The sequence below is a fragment of the Falco cherrug genome, chromosome 1 (genome assembly GCF_023634085.1).
Source record: "Falco cherrug isolate bFalChe1 chromosome 1, bFalChe1.pri, whole genome shotgun sequence".
Taxonomy (NCBI): domain Eukaryota; kingdom Metazoa; phylum Chordata; class Aves; order Falconiformes; family Falconidae; genus Falco; species Falco cherrug.
Window position 1 is genome coordinate 122,755,967 of NC_073697.1, and position 21,091 is coordinate 122,777,057.

The 21,091-nt window shown below is 43.6% G+C and overlaps 2 protein-coding genes across 5 annotated transcripts; one reads left to right on the forward strand and one right to left on the reverse strand.

Moving 5' to 3' along the window:
- Positions 1-59: 59 nt before the first annotated feature.
- On the reverse strand, positions 60-7,588 carry COIL (coilin). Of its 3 annotated transcripts, none has more exons than XM_055726393.1 (8): positions 7,315-7,588; positions 5,838-7,029; positions 5,437-5,523; positions 4,344-4,391; positions 3,655-3,730; positions 2,866-2,954; positions 2,260-2,368; positions 60-1,524 (listed from the first exon to the last, which is right to left on the reverse strand). In XM_055726393.1, exons 1-7 carry the CDS (start codon positions 7,563-7,565, stop codon positions 2,282-2,284), a joined length of 1,830 nt encoding a protein of 609 aa, XP_055582368.1. In that variant the 5' UTR covers positions 7,566-7,588; the 3' UTR covers positions 60-1,524; positions 2,260-2,281. The 3 variants fall into 3 exon arrangements, with proteins under 3 accessions (XP_055582368.1, XP_055582374.1, XP_055582359.1); XM_055726399.1 differs by lacking the exon at positions 60-1,524 and adding an exon at positions 1,545-1,770; XM_055726384.1 differs by lacking the exon at positions 60-1,524 and having other exon boundaries at positions 2,138-2,368.
- A 57-nt stretch (positions 7,589-7,645) lies between these two features.
- SCPEP1 (serine carboxypeptidase 1) lies at positions 7,646-19,622 on the forward strand. 2 transcript variants are annotated; one of them, XM_055726406.1, is made up of 14 exons: positions 7,646-7,762; positions 7,811-7,836; positions 8,879-9,024; positions 9,955-10,044; positions 10,941-11,096; positions 11,563-11,637; positions 11,846-11,918; positions 12,970-13,007; positions 13,194-13,322; positions 14,805-14,889; positions 15,693-15,803; positions 16,442-16,579; positions 17,922-18,085; positions 18,200-19,622. In XM_055726406.1, the coding sequence occupies exons 1-14, from the start codon at positions 7,731-7,733 to the stop codon at positions 18,263-18,265; spliced, it is 1,329 nt and encodes a 442-aa protein (XP_055582381.1). In that variant the 5' UTR covers positions 7,646-7,730; the 3' UTR covers positions 18,266-19,622. The 2 variants fall into 2 exon arrangements, with proteins under 2 accessions (XP_055582381.1, XP_055582387.1); XM_055726412.1 differs by having other exon boundaries at positions 7,705-7,761; positions 7,816-7,836.
- Positions 19,623-21,091: the final 1,469 nt, after the last annotated feature.

Genomic DNA, 21,091 nt, shown 5'->3' on the forward strand with positions numbered 1-21,091 from the left:
CTAAATCTATCCCTTTGCCCAGAGAGTGCGGATTCAAAGTGCTGCTCAGTCAGAGCAGGAAGTTAGAAGCACAGCAGAATCAATGGTTCATGTACATGTGGCTGCACAAACATCGAGACAGCTGTTCCAGTAATCTTTGCCTTTTTTGGATTTAATATTCAAAGTGGTTTAAGTAGGTATGATTTGCCTATCAGAATTATAAATTACCCCAAATTCGTACAGAGCAAGCAGTATGTATAGTTGCAAGGTCTGTAGTCACAGCAGCAAACTTTCAGATCTAAGATCAGCTCAGCAGCTCTGGCTTCAGCCTCCTGCCGGGGCTCAGCTGTGGGCCTGTGGCACGTTGTGCCGCTGGGCCTGTGGCTCGCAGCTCAAACACATCCTCGTTTTGAGTCGTGAGGCTAGAACTCGTCAAAAACTTTTAACAAGCTTTTTAAACAAACCCATAATGCTAAATTGCATAGAGGAGGGTGGCAAGGAGCCCCCGTGACTGACAGTGGGGCTGCCCCAGCAAAGGGGCTCACAAAAGACGGGCGTTTGTTCAGAGCATCACCAGCTGCTTCTGGGATTCACACGCACGTTCCACATTTCTCACCATGCAGCGCCTGGGCCCTGCCCTGGCTCCCCAGGTATGAGGAACCTGTGTGTGGCTGTCGAGAGGTGGGTGGTGTGACAGGAGGGGCAGCCAGCCAGCTCCCTCACCCTGTGTTTACTTGATTTGGTTGAAATTGAAAATTGCATTGAAACCTGCAGTTTCACCCAAACTTGGTAACAATGGATAAATAAAACTCAAGATTGTATCTTCAAAACATCCTCTCTCTGAGGTATGTTTCTTTTCAACCATCATGTTAAGTCACAGCCAGAGGGATTCTGTATCCATTTAATTTATAGCCCAAACGCACAGTAGGCAAAGGAACAAGAGGCGAATCCTGCTCTAAAATGCTGTGAAATACTTGCATTTTGTTTCTGCAATTTCTTAAGAATACAAAATTAATGATTTCCTTTAGAAAAAAGTCTTTCCAATAACCCCAACTGGCTCAGCACAACTGTGCTAGAAGCTCTGGAATTTTCTTTTTACCCAGTTTGCAAGAATATAGATACATGAATCTAACCATCCCTTTCTCTAAAAAACAAGCACTAGCATGAAACAATGGCAACTGAAGAGAACCACAATACACAGATTAGTTTTACTCATATAAAAATGATTCCTTTGCAAACAAGACATTTTAATAGAGGTAATGCAAAGGTGTGCAGCATTTTAATGTAGTCACGCCCTTGTCACGACTACATGTTAGCTAAACCATGACATACAGTTTGTCAGGTATGTGTTTGTATCTAGGGGCTTTTTTCCATGTCTCCTGTTTAAGAGTCAACTACCCAGGACAGGGAGTATCTAAAATTTTAAGACTTGCCAAGATGCAAGTACTTCATGGGTACGAGGTGCTGCCTCAATGCTGGTAACTAGCAGAGATGTCACTGAAGCGCAGTGCTCTGGTGAAGCGCAGAACCTGGCGAGCCATTCTGCTATTGAGAAAGAAAGAAGAAACTTTCAGCACTTAAAAGGGCAAAAAGGTTTGCTTTAAAACAAACCAACAAACAGGTTTTTAGAGCCTACACAGATTAACACACTGGGACACACTTTTGCCAGGAATTCATGTTATATTCCACAGGCTCTAGGTGAAGTTGACAGTTCCTAGTACTATTTCTCTGCCTCCCAAAATTACAGAAGCTTGAAATCCACAGGCTTTTCTTGACACGTTCAGGTAAACCCTGTAAATAACCACAAGGTCATGACATTTGTATCATGCTCTGCAGCTGCAGAGGAAGTGATATGCACATCAACAATATTTATATTTAATTTTTAAACGCTGGGTTTAATTACCCCTACAGCAAACTACCTATGGCAGTTGCATGGCTCTAGCCAAACCCAGGCATTTAAATGGCATTACTGCCCATACAAGGTCGTATTTTTATCTTTTTGATCACACCATTCCAGTTTTACAGCTTGCAGCAGTAGGATATAAAAATTGTTATTAAGCTTCTATTAAGGAAAAAACCTCAGCAGACCTATATTAAAGAGTTCTCATAATAAACTGTATTCCTGTATTACATAAAAACATATCCTAGAAAAAAAATGTTTCTTTTTCTTTTGGCATAGTTTCTTTTTTAAACCATTTATTAAAAATATCCACCAGTGCATCTGCTGCCCTCAGAACTAGAAGGCAGCATTTCACAAAACAAGTCCATACAACTATTTACATTTTTTCACATCGTACATTGTTCAGTGTTCATTTTCAATGCTGGATCCATTCACTGGGGGCTCAACAATCAGCCTTGGCTCTATCAGTGCATCCCAACGTTCAGTTATCTGAAAACAAAACGCAGGCAAGACTTAGCATGCACCGGCTATAACGGCAGATGCAATTTCTCCTACATTACGCTTTGTCTAGACTCAGAACAGCACCAGTGAACAAAGATCACAGATCCTTCCTGTGATGCATCGGTCTTGATGAACCTCAACCTGGCTGATATCCTTCCTGGGTGAGGAAAAATGCAGGTTTAAAAAAACCAAGTGTGTGAAATTAATAACCTGATATGAACCAATACTCTATCTACACATGATACTGTCTATTTTATTAGCCAAAACAAAGCGTTACACAGTTTGATAACTTTGAACATGCAAGAAAGTGATTCTTTTGTAACAGTTAACATTCTTGCTAGAAAGAAGAGTTGGTTTTGCTTCCATTTATTTTAATCAGATGCATTATTATGAAGAGAATCTCACTGAGATGAACGGAGTCATAAAGCAGGCATGTGTCAGCTACCGAAAACCTGTAACAGGCTCAAAGCAGGACAAGCACGTACCTTTGTATCCTGAGGAACAGCATACTCTATCAGTTCCGCTCCATCCGCAGACTGGTAAACCAGATCAAATTTCCCTGGCTCTTTAGCAACTTAAAAAACAAACAAACAGACCCCATTGACTATAAAGAAAAAAAAAAGAGTTTAAATGTTTACCATCTTTAGAAAGCTAACGAAAACCAGCTGGTTTTCTTAGCTGAGTGTTTGCATTCCTAATTGTAACAAAAAATTCTGAGGCAGAACCGACTACTACACACCAACATTCAGGTAATTATCTGACTATATGCATGAAAAAGTTAAACAACAATATGCTGCCGACATTTGAGAAAAATGCTCATATGGTGATGATTCATGAATTCTGGCTTAAATGGCAATAGGAGTGTGTGTATAATTATATACACACACACACAATTTCAGAAACATTGATAGTTTCAGGTCTCTGAAGTGCACTGTCTCATCGCAGGGACCCAGTTTCACATCCACTGAAGACAGTGGCTTCCCTGACCCTGCAAGGAATGGCATTATGATCAAAATTTCTCTGTGTAATTCCATATGAAGATTTTAACGTTTTCATATTGGCTGGACAAATTTCATTTTGTAAATACCTACAAGCATCTTTAAAATAACTAGCAAGTGTTAGAACATCTCCATTTAAATACTTTCTTGGGAAGGATGTTTTGAGAACAAACTGGAGGAAATTTGAAATACTCCTGAAACATAAGCGTGCCTTGGACTAGCTGTTTTCCAAGTGACGTACATGCCCACAAGCATTTGGTGTCCCAGGGTACATACATTGTGCTGGTGATGACGAAAGGATCTCAAGCTCAATCTGTTTTTTATCAGCATTCCAACTGATTATTTTTCCCTCCTTCATAAAACAACAAGAAAAGAATCAGGTAAGATACACTTCAGTACTGGGTAACTATCCCGTATTTACAACCGCCACGGTACTTGATCACAGTTAGAGGAAGCACAACCGTCTGCAGAGTTTATACACAGAGATAGGAAAATCTGACAGAGTATTAATGCTCAGCAATCTGCAGTTACTGGCATCAATAAACCGAAGTTATTCATTGTCACTGTCTTGGTAGTTTAAGTCAGTATTTATCCAGAAACTAAGTTATCTGAAATAGCTAGAAAATTTTACTTGTACCAGTTTCAAGAATTTGCCTTGACTTCAAACAGCAGCAGACTTGAACACAGCTGCGTTTTTCTGGTTGAAGGGCGGCATTTGTTTGTCATCTCTAAAATATTAATGATCATTAAGGACGCCTGTGTTGTTTTTTTTAATCAACTGCTACACCTTTCAAATCTTCAGTTAGTTTTGGGTTCTAGAGTTTTCATTTTTACTCCTGTACCAGGAATAGCCAGTGGAGTCAACTGGGTGAGAAGAAAAACACTGCATAACCTCAAAATATTTAAGCCTTACCTGACCTATAATAGTTTTGTAAGTGAATTAAGGGAGGAAAGAACAACAGTACCTTATAGTCTGAAACTTCAGGACTGTAATTTGCCGTTAGTTCCAAGCGCTGTCAAAAGAAATGCAAATAAATTACAGCTTCTCCTGACCCTCGATGATGCCACCTATACCCAGACATGATTTCCTCAGCAAGGGGAAAGTGCAAGAACAAAGTCTCCCGCTCCCGGATCCCAATGCCGGTCACAGTCCCAGGTTGTCTTCTAGGACTCACTGCTCCACTGACCTACGTTCAGGTCAGCCTGTGAGAGGAGATGAAGGAGATGGATCCCAGTCTCCTCAACTGCAGTTATCTTTTATTTGACAGTGAAATGTAATTATTTGTACAGTAAGATTTGCAATAGCATTGCAGAAATGCTACAGAGAGAAAAAACATCGAGATTTTTTGGTTTTTCCTTTTTATAGCATCTCATTTTAATGCTGACTTTCCTTGCGTGTTGGGAAGAGAGGGGCAAGACGCTTCTTTCTGACATTCCTGTTTAAATGTAAACCTTGAAAATATGCCCACATTAGAGAGAGACTTTGTGAAGGTGAACCAAAAAATTCTGTTATTTGTGAACTGACCTGTGTGCTAGCTAAAAGAGTCACTATACAAATGTATGTGGAAACGCACACTGAAATAACTGGAGAAAACATTTCTTTCTGTTACACAAATAGAAGAAGTCTAAAGAAATGCACTGAGCTTACGCACCTCCTCCAAACCTTCCTAAAAATCAAAGTCAGGCTTTACAACAAGAGAATTTTTTAAAGCCAACAACAAAAACTGTTAACAGTTTCTGTTGTATGGGCAACTATTAGGTTAGACAGACAGCAAAAGAGCTGTGAATGCTTTCAGAGATGCCTACAAACATCTGACACAAGGCATGTGCTGAACTGCTTAAGACAAAATTTTTTACAAGAACAATTAAGTGGGATGAAGACCACTTCCTAACTCTTACGCTTCTAGGATAACGGTCCCAGAACAATGTAAGATTAAGTTCAGTGTAAGCTTTTAGCTGTAAGGACTATGCTATTAGTAGCGTGTCCTGCAAAACTTGCAGTGGCCCAAATGAAACAACTTTAGCCCACCAACATTCACTATTCCACAAGTTCTTTACCTTAAAGGCAATTCTTTCTCCCACTTGTGGTGGAGCAGCTAGAAGAGGTAACACACTATAGTTTCTCTTGGGGACCTCCACAGGATTCTGTGAAAGAAACAGTAAAGCCGTTGATTTTTAGTTACGGTATTAATAAAAACAAGAGGCAATGTTTATGCTGTATGGACTGTAAGCAGTTCTGAGAAGAGTAAGGTACATATTAAGAGTGCTTTGTTATGAGATATATAATACAATCACTTCCTCACACTGCTAAATGGAGATACAGTATCAGATTTACTAAGTTAAGATCAACCTTTATCCTACTAATCTATTTCTGGTTTTAGGAATTACTCTCATCCTATACATTTTTCGTAGTTACAGCTGCAAGAGAAAGGTGACCTATGACTACGCAAGTCACTCACCTGGACAAGAACAGAAGTGTTTGTCGCAGTTTCATTTAACTGCCTCTGTTTCTGGCCTTCACTGCTGTAGTTATAGAAGAAGTTGGGGTTTGCTCCTCTCCCATGGCCTTGGCCCCTCATCATCCCACGAAACCCACGGCCCCTAGGTCCTCTCCAGAAGTTATCCTCTCCTGTTCCACGCCCCTTTCCACGGCCTGGGCTGGCAAGTGGTCCTTGAATACTGGTTGGGGACTGTTTAATAGAGTTTCTTACTATGGAATTACTCAGTCCAGCATTTGCTGTGGATTTTTTAATAACAAGTGTTTCTGAATCTGAACTATCAGACTCTGAAGAGGAGGTCTTTGCTTTGGGAGCCTTGGTGGTACTGGTTTTTACAGCTGCCGCGTTGTTAGGCGGTGACTTCTTCGCAGTACTGTCTTGTGCTGTTGCCACTTTCTCATCTTCTGTACTCGAGTCAGAATCTGAACTCGAGGACTGGGATTTTTGAGCATTTTTACTAAGTGCAGTCTTAGTGCAGTTTCCAGCGTTAGACTTTACAGTCACTTTATTAGAAGCAACAGTTTTCACATTAGAATTTGCAGCAGCTTGGAATTTGTCTTTGGGAAGCGTTGCCACTACAGGTTTACAAGAAAATTTATTTTGCTTTACGTTTAATTCACTGTTGTCACTGTCAGTTGATGTGCTGGAGGAATCTGAAGTTCCCACCCTCTTTTTTCTGCACTGTGTTGTGGTTTTTTTTGTGTTACTGTCACTAGAATTTAGAGACAAGCTCTTATTTGCCTGTTCTAAAGCCATCTTTGCTGCAGCTGCCTGTGTCTGCTTTTCATCCTTCTTTTTTGTTGGCAACTGTTTCTCCCTCTCCCTTTTGTTAAGCTTTTTAGATTGGTCAGTAGAGCTCTCTTCCTTACCTCCTGTGAGTTTATTTCTTCCACTAACTTCTTCCTTTTTTTTTCTTTTCTTGTACCTTTTTTGAGACTCCCAAATATCTACAGAGGCCTCTTCCCTACAAGAGGAATGCTCAGGATTATGTTTATTCTTTTTCTTTTCCCTTTTACGCCCATCATCTTCATTTATAGATAATTCTTCTTCCTCCTCCTCCTTTTGCCTTCGCCTTTTTTTGTCTTTTGGCAGGTAAGAGAAGCCATCATCTGTCTCTTTGTAATCCTCTGCAACTATCTCTTCCAGTTTGACTCTGTCAAAGAAAAAACACCAAGAAGCCAAAGCCGCTATTAAGGGTAATTAACACCATTTTCCTACACGTCAGCACACTCAGGGACGCGGGATACTGGGGATGCGCCGCCCGCCAGAGGACGGCGCGGGGATCCCCCCGAGGCCCGCGCGGGCCGGCGGCAGCGCGCTCCTGCCGCCCCTGAGGCGATGGGGAGCGCCGGGGCCCGCACGCCCCGCTCCCCGCGGTTCAAGCCGCCGAGGGGACACCCCCCGCCCCGGCAGCCCCCCCCCCCCCCCGGCGCCGTACCGGAGCGAGTCGTTGTCCCGCACGAGGCGGGCGCTCTCGGTCGGGGGCAGCAGCGCGCCCTCCAGGAAGAGGCTGAGGCGGGCCCGCCGGCTGAAGCCGAAGCGGTGGCGGATGAGGCTGACGAGGTCGGTGACGAGGCGCACCTGGCCGGGCTCCAGCAGCAGCCAGCACAGCGCGCAGCCCGGGCTGCCCGGCGGCGGGTAGTCGAAGAGCAGCCGCAGCCGTAAGGGGCCGCCGCCGGCCGCCGCCATCTTTGGGGGGGAGCGCGGTGGCACCGGCGGGCGATGGCGCCGCGCGCGGGACAAAAAGGGCGGGAGGCGCGCGAGCTGTGGCCGCGCCCCCGAGGGGCGGGGCGAGGCCGGGCCGGGCCGGGCCCCGCGCACGTGACGCCGCGGGCGCCGCGAGCTGTTGGCGGGATGGGGCCGCCGCCGCCGGTGCTGCCGCTGCTGCTGGTGCTGCTGCTGGTGCTGCCGCTGGTGCTGCCGCTGGTGCTGCCGCTGGTGCTGCCGCTGCTGGCCGCAGGTACGGGGCTGGGGGGCGGGGGGCTCTGCCCCGCGGCCGTGCCTCGGGCGGTGCCGGAGCGGCGGCCTCGGGCCCGGGCTGAGCCGCCGGGGGTCCCCAGCCGCGCCGGGGGCGCTGCCGGGCGGGAGCGGCGAAGGGGGTGCGGGCCCGGCGGCGGCAGGGCGGGCTCGGGGCGGGCCCGTGCTGTGCCGGGGGTCCCGCGGCCTGGGCAGCCGCCCCCTCCCGCCCCGGCTGACCGGGGTCCGCGCTCCCCGCAGCCCCGGCGAGCCCTGTTGGAGCAGGAACGTGGGAGCTCGGGTTCCAGCGGGGCAGCCCCCCCCGCCGGGGTCCCCGCTGGGCAGCCAGCGTGGCCGTGGCCGTGCCCGCGCCCCGAGGGTCGGACGGGGGCAGCTTCTGCTGCTTCCCCGGGGGCTGCTCCCTGCGGGCACGGTCCGGGAGATCAGGGATCTGTTCCGGGGAAGCGGCCGTGGCCCGGACGGAGGAGGCTGGCTGCTCAAGTCGACGAGACTCTACCGACCTGAGTTTGGTGCTGGCTCCTGGGTTCATTTAGCAGCGGCCTCGCTGTGTGCCCAGCGCTCCCCTGGGGGCTGGGAAATGATTTGATCCTCCCAGGGACTAAGATCAGAGTGTCGGACCCCTGAAGGAGCACCACTGGTGATCCTGAAACTGGTGTGAGTTACCCCATCGTGCCTGGTGGGGCTGTGCTTCCAGCCCAGGCCTTGAAAAAAACTTCAGATGTTTCCCCGATAGAAAAAAACCACCAACTATCCGAGCTGTCAGGCTGCCATTTCGGCAGCAGCTGTAAGGTCAGGCGCTGATAAGTAAGCACTTAATTACACGCTTAACTTCATTCATTGATGATAACTCAGCTCTGTGTGTGGGTGTAAGTATAGGCAGGTTTCTTACAGTAATTTTTTGTAATGGAAGTAGTTCTAATTATCACACCCAAGATGGAAATGTAACATTTTAGAACAAATCTGGTGGGCAGTCCAAAGCAGAGCCTTTTTAACCAGCTGATTTTGATTTTTATTTCCCCCACAAGGTGTAGTTTTGAGGCAATCCCAAGAACCCAAAGAGCTATGGGGATACGTGCAAGTGCGAAGTAAGGCCCACATGTTCTGGTGGCTCTACTATGCAGATAACCCAACCAAAGACTTCACAGAGCTGCCTCTCATCTTGTGGCTTCAGGTAAGGTTTGGTGAAAGATGCTTAAAACCGGTAATTCTTTCCAGTTCAGTCTGGTAGATATATTGCTTCTCTACAGAAACAGGACTCAAAATCGTCTGATTCTAAATGATTCACCTTGTGAGTGAGGTATTCAGGTTAGGAAGAAATAATGAAAATATCATTCTGCAGTTGCAGGGTGTCCTCAACTGCTCCCCTTCCACCAAGCTAAATTGCAGAAATAGAAGTTGTTCTTATCTTTACAGTAGTGCTTTCTGTGCCAGACACTACAAGTACGTTGTAGCGTCACAGCTCCTTTCCTGAAGAGCTTACAGTCTAGACAAGGTTTAGAGAGAGAGAATCGATACAATAATCAGAGATTTAGAAAGATTTCTATGTGGAAACAAGAGAGACTCTGATTGTTTAGAGATTGGTTGCATTCAGTCACAGCTTGATTAAAAGGCAGTGGCGTGTGCTCCACGTTCACCTCCAGCGTGACATTTCAGAAGATAATGTTGAATATAATCACTTGATGACTTGGTCTTTTTCTTTCTTGGTTATTTCTTCAGAGCGAAATGCATGCGCTGTACGTGCTGATAAAACTAATGACTTGCAAACCTCTGTAGGTAGCTGACTTCTAAATTTGGTATTAAGGGAATAAGGGGAAGGGTTTTCAAACTGCACTCATACAGCATGCAACTCATTAGATGCTTTCACAAGTGGGCAATTACTTCTCTGTTAATTCTTGCTTTCAGAAATGGCATGTGTACACATAAATGAAAGATGATGAGGAACAAAGCCTGCTTTGCAAATTAAAATGTAGTGCAAAAGCCATTTTTAAAAATTTATAATCTTGTCATTCTACTTAACTGGTTTGCTTATATTTTTGTCCTGTCTGTCATATCTATACCATGCTGCCTTTTAACTTATTTGTCACTTGGTATTTCCCCACAGGGAGGTCCAGGAGCTTCAGGCTGTGGGTTTGGGAACTTTGAAGAAATTGGTCCGTTAGACAAAGAAATGAAACGAAGAAATACAACCTGGGTATAGTATAATTACTGATTGCAGATGTTTGTTGCTTGTGCAAGCACATGATTGCTATGCAAAAATGCAAAGAACAGTTTTCATTTAAAGTTCAACAGAACTCTTAAGATTTCATCTTAAAATAGCATGGCTAATAAATTGGCTTAGAGGAATAGCATTGTTAAGAAATGAAGAACAGACCTATTATTTTGATTTGATGGAGTATCTCTGGGGTTCCATGGACTTGTGAATTGCAGATGTCTGGGAAACTGAGAGCAAGGAAATTCTAGAAAGATGTTATTTCAGGTCATAGCTTCATTGCCTACAGTCATAGCGGTTTTTCTGGATGGCTGGCAACATATAAGCAATGGCTCATAATTACATTTCCAGTATGGCCTTCAAGGGAAAACAAATTGCAGCTGCCTACGAGGGTGGAAGTTTATTTAATGAAATCTATTTGTCTTCTGAGCTACCAGTGGTCTAACTCCTTTGGAGTTCCCTAGATCGTATGGGTGATCTGCCTTTGGATCACTGGGATTTTTTGGGTGCCTTTCTTGTTGCAGGCTGAGCAAAGTGAAAGACCTTATGTTGTACCTCTTTATTTGTGAGCCTTACTGCTTTGAGCCATGCTAGCTGTGTGCTGATCTGCTGATCTTATTTGTACACTTGCAACTGTACAACTGTAGCATTTACTGTAGTGATTTCACAAAACCCCCAAAAAGAAAACCCTCTTATTTTACATTCTGATGACAAGTCTCACCTTTACCATTCTCTCTTTGGACTTGCACCTAATTTTTTGGCAAGTTCTTTCTGGGCCAGAGATTTGGTGGCTCAGTGAATTATTTGTACCATCAAAACTAAGTTTTTTGCTGGTGCTGAACTGAGTTTTCATACAAACCTTCTTTCTGCTTGTACAGTTGCAGGCAGCCAGTATCTTGTTTGTGGATAATCCTGTGGGAACTGGATTCAGTTATGTGGATGATTGCAGCTTGTTTGCCAAAAACCTTACCACGGTAGTTTCTGATATGATGGTTTTTCTTGGAGAATTCTTCACACATAGAACAGAATTCCAGGTAAGTGAATTGAATTCTTGGTTAGAATCATATCTTTTCTTTGCTTTTAAACAGGTCTCAAAAACAATTGGTGAACAGGTTTTGCTACTAGGTAGCATGCAGTTGGTGGGAGTTAGTGCAGGTATAACCACTGCCTCTTACTTCTCACAGTTCAGAAGTTGTATCTTGAATCTGATGCTAGATAAGCAATGGCGTGGATTATTGTCTGTCGTGTGATCAGAGGAGCATAAAGAATCACTGCTGTTTCTACTTCCAAATACTGAAGTGCCTGCTTCAAAATTTACCCTGGTGATTACACCAGGACGTTACAGAAATCTTATCTGCAGCTTAGAATCAGAAAAATACCCAGTAATTGTTAGTGAGAGGTGAGCAGCCAGTGCCTGGGCTCTGTGGGATGTAGGAGATGGTTGGAGGTATCTTCTGTCCTCTGCCCAACAGGTTCATTGTGTGGTTTCTCTCTCTCCAGACCATCCCATTCTACATATTTTCCGAGTCTTATGGAGGTAAAATGGCTGCTGGCATCGCTTTAGAGCTGCATGAGGTGAGCAGTTGGAAGATGTAGCTCACTTTTTACTTTAAAGTGTGGTGGTCTGCAAGTACTTATATTTCCTGAAATACACTGTCCCTGTTGCCTAATTCAGCCTGCTACTTCTTTTTTTCACTTAAAGGAAACTGGTTCTAGAGTCACGAATATTTAACTAAAAGTTGATTATTTTTGTTTGGTTTTGTTTTCCTTCTTGCTCACCAAGGCTGTTCAAAAAGGGACCATAAAGTGCAATTTTATGGGGGCTGCTCTTGGAGACTCGTGGATTTCTCCTTTGGGTACGTTTAAAATCCTCGGACTGTGGGTGGGTATTTGTTGTTGTGTTGGTTTTAAATCGTTCCATGGATACCGTGGGTAGGTGGTTGTTGTGTTGGTTTTTAATAATTCCATGGATACCTAGAGTCAAAAATGCCAGTACTGCCTTAACTGAATTAAATCTCTAGTGAGTCTGGTAAATCAAAAAGAAATACTTCAACACTGCAAGCTGTGATTGAAGAATCTGCCTTTAGAATGTACCTAGATTATGAAAAGTCAGAGAGTAAAAAATAAAAAAAGTCAGCGAGGAGTATACTTGCGTTTGAAGAGGGGTGGTGGTGAAATGTCCCTGTACATCTCTACAGCCTCTGAGGTGTTTTGGTAAGAGTACTGCACTTAAAATGTGGCCACCGAATGATTGACAAAACCTCAACTGAGGTTTTCTCTTTCTTTTCACAAGAAGACCTTGTGCTGAGGAACTGATGTGCTCTCAGACTTGGAAGAGAGACAGTGTGTGTCTGGTGGAGGACAAGAAACAAATTAAAGGACTCTTGATCCTTCAACAAGATTAGCAAGGGCAGGCTTCACAATTCTTTGCAGCATGGGACAGTATCAAGCAAACACCTGTCTGTCTCCTATCAGCTGATCCCTGAGACCTTGTAAACAAACTTGTTATAAAACAAATCTGTTTTATATCTAAGTTTATTTCCACTATAACTTTTGCAAACAGATCAGTTTAGACAAAGCCCGTTCACTTGTCAGATCTCTCCTCATGTTCTGGCAATGTGCTGCAGTGTTGGGTTGAGAACATTTTGGTAAGAACATGTCTGTTGCTTTAAATAAATTTCACTGATTAATGTTTAGGGGCTGAATGACATTGCAATGCTTTTATTTGTTCTCAGGACTTGTAAAGAACCTGCTCTGTGGTACGTAACCTTCGGGCTAAACTGAGCTGACAGTACCTCTTTACTGATTAGTTCGTCTCCATATATGGTTACAATCATTCTTGCTACAGTATAGGAAAACATATGTCAAAACCAAAAGCAATGTTTGAAATCTGTTCTGTTTCTTTAGACTCTGTGCTGTCTTGGGGGCCCTACCTTTACAGCACTGTAAGTACCTTCTTAACCTCAGTCCTCACCTGACTACTTGTACTGCCATGCAGTATAAATGGATAGTATAGTGATTTTTAAGGTTAGCTCTTAGCTGGAATAACACCTTGAAAGCATGGAAACTGTCAGTGAGGAATGAATGTGAAATTACAATTAAAGCTGTCCTCCTTTGTGTTTGTCTTTAAGTCTCTCCTTGATGATAAAGGTCTAGCAGAAGTGACTGGTGTTGCCAAAGAAATAATGGATGCAATAAATAAAAATCAGTATGGGCTGGCCACTGAGCTCTGGGGCAAGGCTGAAGATATCATTGAAGAGGTGAGATCTTTGACCAGCATTAGTATCTAACTGGTGCCTGGGGAGGCACAGAACTTCAGGTTATCCTTTCTGTGAGCACTGGGCTGACATGAATTCTCCAGCACCCCATCTAGTAATTTTTGGAAGTGTTTGTTTTATCACAGTGCTGATGTAAAAGAGCTGTTTGTTTGCAGCGCACCACTGTGCGATTTTAAGAGGAAGTGGGTAGGGCAACCCATACGGGCTTGCAGTATTGCATCAAGGCTTCAACCTGGCACATCACTTAAGTAGATCCTTAATTTTTAGCGTGCAGTTAGTCCCATTGATTTCTGTAGAACTCAGTTTCAACTTAAATGAGCTGTGTCTCCTTGAAAGCTTTGTTTTGGATATTGAAAACTATGAAGCAAGACACAAATTTCAGGTTAAGCATAGATCTCTGTTTAAAGAACCATAGTAGGTGCACAGGATGGAAAGGAACCTCAAGTTACATTCTGTTACTGTGGGTTACTGCATCTTGTTACTTAGCACGTTCCAGCTTAAAAGATAGGTAAAGTTTTACTCATTTTTCCCGTTGAAGTGTTGCTCAAAAATCTCATTCTTTCTTCTGTTGTTTTAGTACAAGTAAAGCTCTGGCTTCCTCAGAAAGATGAATCTGGATCTGCTTCCTTTTGTTGCTCTCGCTCTTTTTTTTTTTTTTTTTTTAACGATGCCTTGCAAATAGTTGGTTTCACTTACTGTTTGGAAGGAACTTATGGTTCCTATTTTGCCTTTCTTAAGTCTGTTTATCTTATCTTCCCAGTTGTGGTATTGCTGTCAGGGTACAAGCACTTCATTTCTTTTAGGGTTGCTGTTTTCTGTGCATCAGAGCTTTTAAAAATTCAAAAATTGAATAAAGCCAGGCTTCAGGGATCTTGAGTAACTTACTCTTATGGCAGCACTGATCATACTTGTCCTTTTTATGCAGGCAGCCTGGTATGTGCATCAGAGCTGCTATTCTTCAATTCTTGGTTGCATCCAGATGTCGGCATTTCCAAAGAGGGGTGGCTGATGCCTATCACCATGTTCTTGAGGAAGCAATTTGGGTTTTGAAGGGTTGTAGGTTGGGAGGATGTTGAGCAACAGGCAGCATCAGGTGAGACTAGGTCTGGCAGAAGAGACCATGTCAAAGCATCATCTGGCATTGCAGCTCCCTCCATGAGTAATGAGAATCTGCAGGGTGTCAGGCTTCCTGTAGCTTCACGTCCGCTTCAGAGAAGTAAACAGCATCTCTGGCACAACCCATGTGCGAACAATAAAGACTTGAGAAACCTCTTCCCTACTTCTCAAAGCACACGTAGAACCAAAGTTTTTTCCATAAGTATCTTCCTGACATGTAGGTGAAATGCCACATCACAGGGTCCTTTATTTAGTATTTACTTACCCCTCTTTTTTTCAGAATAGTCTGTTCCTCATATCTGAGAAATGTTTTTTTACAGTGTTACTGAAATTATCTTGTGTTTTCAGAACACAGACAATGTGAACTTTTATAACATCATGACTAAGGAGGTTCCAGAAGTGAAATCAAATGAACAAGGAAATCTCCATCTCAGTAAGTTGTACTTAAGTACTTGAGCTTCTGAGGCCCTGTGTTTGCATTTATATACCTCCAGCTCTGACAGTGGGAACAGCCTCAATTTAGCACATCCTTAAAATGGGGCCTTCAGATCCGAACAATACTGATACTCTCCTGAGCAGAACTTGTTTGCTCTTGCATAAATAGGGTTAAATAGGAATGTGGAACAACCTTTCTATAGATTACACCTCCACCTATTCATCCTGCACAAATTATGCAAAGGAAGCAGTCAGTATAATTGCAGCAAAGTCTTATGACCTTTAAGTTACTTCCTCTTAATGTCTCTCATTTCTGTCTTCAAGCTAGGACACAAAAACATCTCATCAATATAGATAGTCTGATTGACTCTTTTGTTCCATGACGTTTATGCATCAATGTGAAAAACACATGTATAGAATTTCTTCCAAACTCTTTATCTCTTTTTGTTGGCTTCAGCAGGGAAGGTGAGTGGCACAGTTACCTCCCAAAACTAAAGCACTGCAGCTCAAAAATAACTGCTCTGTTGAGAAGAAACCGTGTCTAAAGCAGAAGCTGATCCCCTGAAAAAGTGCTGTGTTAGCCAAAAGCAGAAACGGGTGGTTGGGTTTTTCCCATATCATCCCCTGACCTACATAAGGGGTGACTTCAGTGGTTTCTAGTAGAAACAAGCAAATCTCTCTCTGATGTTGTATTTTCATTAGAAAAGAGTTGGCTGTGACTGTAACACTGAAAATTGTTACCTACGCAGGATGACTGTCTTAAATGTGCTGATAATCAGTGTGTTCTCTCTTTTTCAATAGGACTTTACCAACGCCATGTCAGAAATATGCATAAGGACAGCCTAAATGAATTGATGAATGGACCCATCAGAAAGAAGCTAAAAATTATTCCTGACTGTGTGAAATGGGGAGGTACTTTCCTGCCTGCTAGTGTGCATCTAATGAGTCTGTTATTGCTGTTCACAATATCACAGTCTGTAGGAAGATACGTTACTGTAGTAAGCAATCACATTCAATTGTCATTATCCTTGGGCCTAAGAAGAGGTCTTATTCTCAGAAATAACACGTAATGAGGCAGGCCCATGGCAGCAGATGTGGTTCTGATTCTGTATCTATGTCTAGTGAAGCAGCTAAAAATACAGGGGGAGGAAGAAGATCCTCTGTATCTCAGCAGCTGGTTTGTCTTTCGTGCACTCTAAAATCCCTGTTGGTTTCTCTGCCAGAAATCTGGTATCATGTAATGCTGCATGGTGGGGAGGGGAGGGTGTAAAACAGGAAGGAAGGCTTAAAGCCTGCTGCCAGCACCCTGTATGTGCGTAACAGGAGGCAGAAGCTGCAGTGCTGTCTGTGAGCTCCAGCGGGAGCGTGGCTGCTTTCTGGTCCTCTTTAGTTCCTCAGATGGATAAACCAGTGGCTGCCCCTTTGGGCTACAACTGGTTTCTGTGCAGCTGTGAACTGCACTTTAGAACCCTTAGCCAGCTGCTTCTGTCCCAGCTTGGGGATGGCATTCTTCATCAGTTAAAATTTGTCATCTTTTTGGTTCCAACCAGGTCAGTCCATAGAAGTCTTTCAGAACATGGCTGAGGACTTCATGAAACCTGTCATTGATATTGTTGATCAGCTTTTGGCAGCCAATGTCAATGTTACGGTGTATAACGGGCAGCTGGATCTCATTGTTGACACCATGGGTAAGGGACTTCTTGACTGGGGTTGGGAACAGGTGACGAGTAGAATGTGAAGTTGCCGGTAATATTGGTACCGGGATCTCTGCAGTCTTCTGTGGAAATCTCTTATCTTACTGGCAACACTTAAATAGTAGTCACAAATTAGCAGCTGTTAGGATGTTTTGTTTACATCTCTCTCAGAGGTGATCCCTTTACCTCCATTATACTGTTGGGAAACAGATCTGCAACATCACTAATTGCTTGTTTTACTGAAGCCTGTAAGTAAGTAGGTAGCTAATAATTCACATAGTTCTTCTGGGTAGACACATATATATGTATGCTCATTCATAAATGAAGAATGAGGATAGATGAATAAATACATGGCGATTATCCTCTCTCCTGCTGTGCCTTGAAGATCCTGTTCTCTGGGGCAGAGGTCATGCCTTGCTGTAGATTTGTGCACAACACAACCTAGTGGCCTGCCGCAGAGCATGGTGCCAGCTGAGGTGGAACAAGGGTGTTGGTAGTTAATCAGGGAGGGCGCAGCTGAAGAGCGGTCACACCTGCTGCTCAGTAACCTGTAGGCTCCTGCACGACTTGGCCACTCAGGGACTTTGTTTGCATCTTGCAAGCAGCAAGGGACAGGCTTGATCAAGTGGCAGTTTGGGAGCCAGGCCAAAGGTTGCTGAAATGCTTTATGTTGCAAGACTGCCGCGCTCTCTTCCATTCACCTTTTCTTACTGATTTAAATAATCTGCAGTCACAGACTGAGCTAAAATTGAGTTGCAGTTAACATGTAAATTCTTCCAGTAGTTCAGAGGTAAGCTAAAGCTTTGTCCCCCTTGGAATTGTCCTTGGAATTGGGGCTTTTTCCTGTCTTGACCTCCACCTTTTCTAGCCAGCACCTGAAAACAGAAAAATTTCCGGTCTCTCCGTATGACTGACTAATAAATAGAGAAGCAGTGTCTCTTCAGATCTCTAAGAAGGGGACTTGGTGTGGCCGATCCTTCTCCATAGCAGGACATTCAAGGTGATTAAGGAGTAAAGCAAAACATGTCAGAAATGTGGGAGCTGCAGAACCTCTGAGGCACATGTTCAACTTGTGCAATCATAAGTGCATTTCACTTAAATCTTCACTGTTTGCTTTTTCCCTTCTCCCTCCATTGGTTTGTTTCAGCTTGTCCTGAACATAGCCTTGGTTGTTTCTGTAGACATAGCAAAATTATTTTTAGAATCTGAGCATACAGAGACTTCCCACTGACTCTGCTGTATTGGTATCTGGTACAGTGGGCATCCAGCTGAACTGGGACTCCCAAGTTGCTATGTCAGTATTGGTGTAATCAAGCATCTCTCTTCTCTCTAACAGGCCAGGAGGCTTGGATCCGGAAACTGAAATGGCCGAATTTGAACCAGTTCAGCCAGCAGAGGTGGAAGGCACTCTATGTGTCTCCAGAATCCACTGAGACAGCTGCTTTCCACAAGGCCTATGAGAACTTCGCTTTCTTCTGGATTCTTAAGGCTGGGCACATGGTAAATAATGGAGTGGGATGCACCGTTATCAGCAAGAAAAGTGAAGATGCATATATGCTTGCTCTCTGCTTCCTTATGGCAGCTGCTTACCTTGTGCTCTTATCTCTGTGCTAGGTACCATCTGATCAAGGAGAGATGGCGCTGAAAATGGTCAGGGTGGTGACGCAACAGCAGCAGTAGGGAAGGGGAGGCCAGCTGGCCTCGCTTCCTGCTGAATGTCAGTGCTCTTGCAGAATGTGAGTCCAGAGTAACAAGTCGCAGGAGGAACAACAGCTATTTGGACCCATAGCCTCTCTGTTTTTGCTGATAACATGCACAAGCATGTATGGAAAGGCATTTTTTTTTTCCTTGAATGAGTTTTTGCTTTTGAATTTGTAAGCTGTGATTTGCTGCCTTAACACTGTTCATAATGACTCTTCCAGAGGGAAGTCCACTGTCATAAACAACTAGCCTTTGCCTTTGACTTGGAAGGATTTTGTGCTTTTGTAAAAAAAGCTGCCCTTCCCTGAATGCTCTTTTGCCTGTTCACACACCAAGGCTAAAACTGATTTGAATCCTGATAGACCTGTTTGTTCCTCTCCGAGAGCTAACTGTTTCATGAGGCCATGGAGCGTTCCTTCCTTTGTCCTCAGGCCTCTGCTTGAGTCACCTGGCTGGATTACAAGCTGAAGACATGGAGATGCTAAGATAGAGGACCTGCCCTAGAGCAGTTACAGTCCATCTCATCTTACTGAGCTGCCTGAGTTAGGATCCAAGATTCTGTGCTATGGAGAGAGAAAAACACACAGACACACGCATGCACAGAGGAGGATTTGATTTTTCTCATCTGATCGTTAGTTTCTTATTTTGTCTTCAGTGACCATTACTCAAACTTTGCCTGAAGCACATCCAGCAGGAATTCCTGCTTTCCTGTATGCTGAAGCAGGAGCCCTGTTAATACCCTCTTGTACCGAAGAGAGTCCTAATGGACAGAAGCCTCTTAAAACCTTCTGAGCTCAGCCTGGAGAGTGGAAAAGGAGAGCATTATCTGAGCAATAACAGCGTAATTCTGAAAGATAATAGCAGTGTTTAAAAGAAGGATATACAAGCTAGAACAAATACCTTGATCCATGCTTTTTTTAAGTCTTGCAAAGACCTGTTCTTTTGAAACATTTGGTTTATATAGTACACAGTCAAGAGGAGACTTGGTCAGGCATCATTTGACTTCTGCTATGGAGCACAAAGTGATGGTTGCTTATTGGTGTCTGATAGGAGGCACAAGAGCTTGTTCCAGTTGTCAGAATCCTAAATAAATAGCAACACCTCAATTACTCCAGCAACTGAAACTGTCATGAAATGTCTGATAGTGTTGGCTTAGCAAGGACAGACGCAATGCTATGTAAACACATGCACTCACCTAGCAGCTGGAGTATTGGCGTCTAATAATTGCTGCTTTGTGTTCTTTGCTTGAACTGTATTCTTGAGAAGTTCAGCAACGCAAATACAGATTATTTTTTTTAGAACATGTTTTTTCAATAAATGCAGTAGGTCTAATTCATCTTTCTTCAGCATCAAATCGATTTCACTGCTTGAAAATCACATCTTTTCTGTTTTGGCTTTTCAGTGTAAAGCCCCTGCCAATGGGAGCAGATAAAGCCACGCTTGAGAGGGAAGTGTACAGATGTGTGCTCTTCCCCATGACTGCACTGCATGGTAAGGAGCACATGCACTGGGAACTGCACCCCCTCTCACCCTTTCCACAAAATGCACTCCTTCAGAGCATGAAGGGCAACCCCGAACGGCTAGGCAGAATCAAACCAGCAATTGTTTCTATTCTCTTTCTTGTTGAACATTAGATGAATGAGAGGAGGGTCCTAGAGATGTGTAAATCTGCATCCTTTTGAGTATCTTCAAATAACTTGCCAAGCAAGTAAGTGTCTGAGCCTGGACAGTTTGGGTTGGCTTGTAGTCCTGAACCCTGTTATGTACAATACTTTGTATTATGCCTGAACAACTAATACTATAGGGCTTGACAGAGGGAAAAAAATGAGAAGATGATATCTCCAGAAAGCAGCATTTGCTGCTGTTCTTACGCTTCTTTATCAAATGGGACATTCATTCACGTTGCCTAGAGCCTGTGCTTAGTGATAGGCCCGAGACATCTGTTTCTTCTCCTGCTTTGTTTTAGTTCTGCAGGTTTTTCTGTTGGCAGAGAGATGGCTTATGAGGAAAAAGAATGGTTTCAAGAAGGCTAGTGGTAATGATTTGTTGGTTTTGGGGGCTATGCCAAATCTAAACATGTTAGAATAAAAATACTTGCCCATGAAGACAGGCTTTTAAATAGCATCCATTTAAATGCAAACAACAAAAAAAAAAGCAGCAATCCTTTAATATCAGGGAAGATTCCTTCCCTTTATTTCACTAAATGCCTTGTAGCTGGCATCTCGCAGCCCTAGATCATCAGAAAGGTAGGTCAGCTGTCCAGCAGATGCTGTAAGAAATCAGTTGCTTTAAAAGGAGTTCAGGTTCTGCTGTGTATCTGATTAGTAGTGGCATACTTTATCCCTTTTGATTTCATGTAGTATGCTATTTCCAGATAAGGGCTCTTGCTTGGCAAATCCATTAGAATGAATCATTCTAGATATTAGTAAGATTTTTTACAGGTGCTGGATCAGTCAAAAGAAAACTTCGTCCTCTGCAGCTGCAGGCTTTGATTGTGTAGATGTCCAGAGAGCCACTGACTTGTTTTGCTCCATCAGCTGAATCATCCATTTTCATAGAAACAAGTCTAACTGTGTTAAAAATCAGTAACTCGGCACAAACAATTTTGGCTTTCTATAACTACGTTTTCTAAACTAGACAAACCTAAAAGTTATCCATTCTGATAAACAGGTGTCTCTGTTTTTTTCCTTTCTATTTTGCCGGATCTGGGAGGATATAATGGGGAAGGCTCACTTGATGCATCCACTGTGCATCCACAGTGTATACCAGTGCCTCATAGTCAGAGGTGCACAGACGATACAGGAC

Excerpts from the sequence above, each read along its gene's own strand:
- COIL (XM_055726393.1), bottom strand. The coding sequence starts at position 7,565 with ATGGCGGCGGCCGGCGGCGGCCCCTTACGGCTGCGGCTGCTCTTCGAC. Across the intron at positions 2,955-3,654 it reads TTCGTCATCACCAGCACAAT|TTGCTAAAGAGCCAGGGAAA; the intron begins GTATGTACCCTG and ends TTGTTTTTTAAG. Across the intron at positions 2,369-2,865 it reads CTGTTCCTCAGGATACAAAG|ATAACTGAACGTTGGGATGC; the intron begins GTACGTGCTTGT and ends TTTTGTTTTCAG.
- SCPEP1 (XM_055726406.1), top strand. The coding sequence starts at position 7,731 with ATGGGGCCGCCGCCGCCGGTGCTGCCGCTGCT. Across the intron at positions 15,804-16,441 it reads TGACTGTGTGAAATGGGGAG|GTCAGTCCATAGAAGTCTTT; the intron begins GTACTTTCCTGC and ends GGTTCCAACCAG. Across the intron at positions 16,580-17,921 it reads TCTCATTGTTGACACCATGG|GCCAGGAGGCTTGGATCCGG; the intron begins GTAAGGGACTTC and ends TCTCTCTAACAG.